The sequence below is a fragment of the Numenius arquata genome, chromosome 9 (genome assembly GCF_964106895.1).
Source record: "Numenius arquata chromosome 9, bNumArq3.hap1.1, whole genome shotgun sequence".
In the NCBI taxonomy this organism is placed as follows: Eukaryota; Metazoa; Chordata; class Aves; order Charadriiformes; family Scolopacidae; genus Numenius; species Numenius arquata.
This window is the reverse complement of record NC_133584.1, coordinates 39,813,687-39,818,625: the sequence shown is the minus strand read 5'-3', so window position 1 is coordinate 39,818,625 and position 4,939 is coordinate 39,813,687. Positions and strand designations below refer to the sequence as shown.

The 4,939-nt window shown below is 51.9% G+C and overlaps 1 protein-coding gene across 1 annotated transcript; it reads left to right on the top strand.

Annotated features, from left to right (window-relative positions):
• The first annotated feature begins 671 nt into the window (after window positions 1-671).
• On the top strand, window positions 672-3,113 carry KBTBD11 (kelch repeat and BTB domain containing 11). The gene has a single exon (XM_074153832.1). The coding sequence runs from the start codon at window positions 672-674 to the stop codon at window positions 2,442-2,444; it is 1,773 nt and encodes a 590-aa protein (XP_074009933.1). The 3' UTR covers window positions 2,445-3,113.
• The last annotated feature ends 1,826 nt before the right edge of the window (window positions 3,114-4,939 follow it).

Genomic DNA, 4,939 nt, shown 5'->3' with positions numbered 1-4,939 from the left:
TGAGAATTTGTCGATTTTTAAAACTGGTTGACTTTTCACACTTTCTTTTAAACAGGGGGAATGCGTATGAGGAGCAGTGATAATGGAGAAACCTTCGCGAAGGTCACGTAAAGGAGAACTTGGCTAGTGGGGAATCTCCTTCCAGAATAGATTGCAGCCACCACCTTCCACTGAAAGAGTTGCACAAGGTGAATAAATTACGATGGTATTCCCAAGTATCTGCATTTAAGGGACGTTTTCCCTCCTTACCCAGCACAGCGTAGGGACCAGTTGCCATGGAAGGATGCTGCTCATGCAAACTGCTTAAATTTTTTACATGGCAACATGGAAACCAGAATTGCTTTCCAGTGATCCCCCCCACCAGAAAGAGGTCAGATTTTGGGGGTCCGAGCTAGTGCAGTCAGCCCCGGGGCTGGAGGAGGCGGCAGAGCCGCGGGATGGATGGATCCTCCCGGGAAAGGAGAAGCGGAGGGTTTATCCCCGGAAACCAGGGAATATTAAGCAGAAGAAGGGCGGGGGGGGGGGGGGGGAAGGCGGCCGTGGGGGGAGCGGGTCCCGGCGGCGGGAAGCTGAGCGCTCTGCGGTCTCCCCCACAGGTGATGGCCCTTCGGCTGCGGCCGGTAGCCCTCCGCAGGGGCGCGGCGCGGCGCCGGCCCAGCTAGCGCGGATCCATGGAGGGCAACGGCGCCACGGAGGAGGAGGAGAGCGGGGCCGGGCACGGCGCCCCGCCGCCGCCGCCCCCGCCCACCCCGGCCGCCCCCTGCGGCTTCAGCTCCTCCCTCTGCTTCAGCGCCAGCGCCGCCGAGCCGCAGCCGCCCGCCGGCGGTGGCCGGGTGGTGGAGAGCCAGTGGGAGATCAACAACGCCGCCTGCCAGCCGGAGGAAGAGGAGGGAGAGGAGGCGGTGGGGACGCGGGAGCGGCCGGCGGAGGAGCCCGACCTGGTGATCGAGGTGTCAGGGCGTCGCATCCGGGCGCACAAGTCGGTGCTGGCGGCCAAGAGCGACTACTTTCGTGCCCGCGCCTCGCGGGACGTCCTGCGGGTGAAGGGGGTGAGTTACGGGGCGCTGCGGCTCCTCATCGACTACGTGTACACGGCCCGCATGGGCGAGGTGCGGCACGACAACCTGGCCGAGGTGGTGAGCGGCGCCCGCGTCCTCCAGATGCCTTGCGCCCTGCACTGTGCCGCTGAGGCCATGCGTGCCCAGCTCCGCCTCGACAACTGCTACCAGCTCCTCTGCCTGGCCAAGAAGCAGCGGCTGGCGGAGCTGCGGGAGGCCGCCTACCGCTTCATGAGCGACCACTACCTGGAGGTGCTGCGGGAGCCCGGTGTCTACGGCCGCCTCAGTGGCACCGAGCGGGACCTCATCCTGCAGCGGCGCATGGAGGCCGGCCGGCCCTGCTTGCTGGTGGCCGAGGTCAGTGATGCCTTCGAGCGGCCGGGTGGCGGCAGCCGGCCACAGAGCCGTGAGAGCAGCCGGCCGCAGAGCCCCTCCTCCGTGGTGTCGCTGGAGGAGAGCGGCTCCCTCATCCACTGCTACCAGGAGTCCAGCGGTGAGTGGAGGGTGCTGACGCGACTGCCCGAGGAGGCCAACGCCAAGGGCTGCGCCATGTGTGTCCTCCACAACTACCTCTTCCTGGCAGGGGGTATTGCGGCAGGGCCAGCGGGCAGCGAGCCCCGGGCACGCCTCTCCGACAAGGTCTTCTGCTACAACCCTCTCACTGACACCTGGAGCCAGGTGCGGCCACTGGCTCAGCCCCGCTCGCAGCTCAAGCTGCTGGCCCTGGACGGTTACCTCTACGCCGTGGGGGGCGAGTGCCTCTTCACTGTGGAGAGGTATGACCCACGAGCTGACCGCTGGAGCCCTGTGGCACCCCTGCCCAAGGGTGCCTTCGCTGTGGCTCATGAGGCCACCACCTGCAATGGGGAGATCTATGTGTCGGGGGGCTCTCTCTTCTACCGCCTGCTCAAGTATGACCCCAAGCGTGATGAGTGGCAGGAATGCCCCTACAACAGCAGCCGACGGCGCTCTGCTGACATGGTGGCCTTCAAGAGCTTCATCTACCGCTTTGACGTGAGCAGTGGCCGTGGTGGGGAACAGGGCCCAGGCGGCGGGACTGGTGGTGGTGTTGAAGTTTTCCGGTACAACACAGTGGCCAAGCGCTGGAGCCAGTGTGCCAGCCTGCGGCCCAGCGGCGGCCCCATCCAGCCCTTCCGCTGTGCCCCCTTGGGCAACACCATCTACTGCGTCAACCGGACCGGCACCCTCCGCTTCAGCCTAGCCCAGGATGGCGAGGTGGAAGCGGATGGCGGGCTCAAGGGCACCTTTGATGGGGAGCTTCTTAAAGCTCCCTTGGATGCCAGGGGTGTGCTCCTACCCTTCGTGCTCACGCTGCCTGAGAGGCTGGACAAAGCAGGGGACCAGGAGGGCTCCCTCCCGCTGTGAGGTGGCCAGCCTGGCTCTGTCTTCCCCAGTGGGGAGCTGGATTGCAGTTGTGGGGGACCAACAAACTACCCCCTACAGAGAGGAGCCTCTCTGGCATGTCTGCACAGAGAAGGGGCTCCCCCTTTCCTCTCTGTTCCCAAGATGTTGAGCTGAGCTGCTTGGTTGTGACTCTTCTGGTGTTTGCTGTGCTTTGTGTGAAAAGCCAAGCACACGAAAGGAAAAGCTGCTATAAAGGATAATCTCTGGATTATGTTTGTGCCAATTCCTAATCTAAGAAAAACTTTTTTACACCTGAATTTTAAAAAATTCCTGGTAACAGTGTCATAGTCGGACGTTACTGTTAAGTGTTGGTCGTGTGTTTACACGTAGTCACAATCTGGGCTGGAGCCTTTTCTGCCATTTGTTTTCTTTCTCTCTGGGATGATACCGAGGGATAAACACTGCTGGCAACGTAGTTTAGCTGCATTTGGGTTTATGTTAATTCAACTATTGCCTGTGTTAGAAAAGCATAGGAGGAACATCTCCATCACAGCCTTTAGTTTCTGGTACAGTAGATGGTTTAAGGAAGACATGGCACTGTGTGGTCCCAGGAATTTCAACTACAATGAATGATGTAACAGATACCAGACTTAAAGTTTTAAGCAACACAAATGTGTGCCACATGTTCGGATTTGGAATAAAAAAAAAAAAAAAGCAAGTTACCTTTTTAAAATGTGGCATATTATAGCAGATATGAAATGTTGTTAACGTTCTTTATCTGAAACAGTCAATGGTTTCTGTATGAAAAGACATCATTTTATTACCTTTTTATCAGAGATTTTAAATTATAACAAAAATGAACTGAAGCTGTTCAAACTGCAACTGATTGACATGACCATGTATGCCACTAGAGGTGGGGGAAATATTTTGTACTTCAGCTGCTCTTTAATTAACTGCAGGTCAAGGAAAATTAACCTAAACCAAATGTAAATTCCTTGAAACTGCCTGCAGACAGCTTAAATGTTTCACTGTATGTTCAGTATCCTGTGGCAAGAGGCTTTTCCAACTTAGTGCAAGGCCATCAAAGGAGGATGTGGAAAATAGGAATGTGCTACAGATGTTGATTGTATTGTGCACTAGCATGGTGTTATTTCCCTATCTTTTGAGAGACTGCTTGCTTTATTTCGATCTAACGATTGCTGTAATCGATAAGTCCTTGTTAATTGCAGTACGTGCTGATGGCGTATGCTGTCATTGGGATTCTGAACCGCCCGAGGGCACTGTTTGTGGAGCAGCATCCTAAAGAGACAAAACCCTACAAAGCTTCTTCCCGCCTGTGGAAAGTTGGAGCATACTTTTTGTCATGTTACTCCAAACTGGAAAAGTGTAAACCATCTACGCAGACACACTATATTGAAAAGGGCACATGCATTTATTTTATACATTTTATATAAAAGAATCAATAGGCAAGGCAAATGTTTTAGCTGTATGGTAAATCACTGAGAAACCTTTTCTGAAAAAAACAACCAGTGTTTTTGCTGTTGTTAGTTCAGCCTGGAACTGGCCTGGACTGTGTAAGGGATTTGTTTATACTCAAAGCTCTAGTATAGATTCATATTTTAGAAAGACATAGGGACCTTACATCAAAGAAAGCAGATCTTTTTATGTTTTTATTAAGATGTTTCTGTTAAACAGGACATTAGCATTCTTATATGTTATTCGTAGTTCCAAAGGAAGGCAGCAGGCTCTGTCCTAAGAGACACCATCTTCACAAAAGAGAATAGTGAAGTTTATAGATAATTCTTTCCTTCACTTTCATGTTTTTTATTTTTCCTTTTCTCCATCTGTCTTGCCCAGGGTTTCAGTGCAGCTGATCTGGTTAGCCATCCTGTAGAAAACAGTGGTGCAGTCCTAAAAGTTCTTAGCCAGGTAAGCCTGTTCCCTAGTGAGCTAATTAACACATCAGCCAGGTAGGAGCTGTAGGCCTGTAGAGTGCGATGCTTATCTTAGCCTCAGTTCAGGTTGGTGCAGTGGAATTTAATACCACAGATGGCATATTCGCTAGTGATTCACAAACAAACTGATTTTTTTTTTTTTTCACTGAATGATGAACTTAATTCTCAGACAAGAATCCTTGGAAATGTTGACTCTAAATTAAAATACAGCCATGTAGCTTGAGCAGGGAAGAGAAGTTACGTGTTTGCCTTCAGCAGCATTTTTATGTTAACTGTAGAAAGTATTTCAAGCACACTTAGGTGCATACTTAAACTGAAGACATAAGCATTAAGCCAGATTTTGAATTAGTAGAGTCACCAGGAACACACAAGGAAACATGTTTTATTTTGCAATACAATATGATTTCATAGTACAAAATATTACGTAGTATAGTTCTTATACTACAGCATGGTGAGGAATCAAGCGAGCTTTTGTATTCCTATTCATTAAGCATTAATTAAGCATTTTCATTCCTGCTAAGCATGAAGATGCTTCTAAGTGAGTTTTGAGAAGTCTCCATA

Coding starts and splice junctions, on each gene's coding strand:
- KBTBD11 (XM_074153832.1), top strand. CDS start 672: ATGGAGGGCAACGGCGCCACGGAGGAGGAGGAGAGCGGGGCCGGGCAC.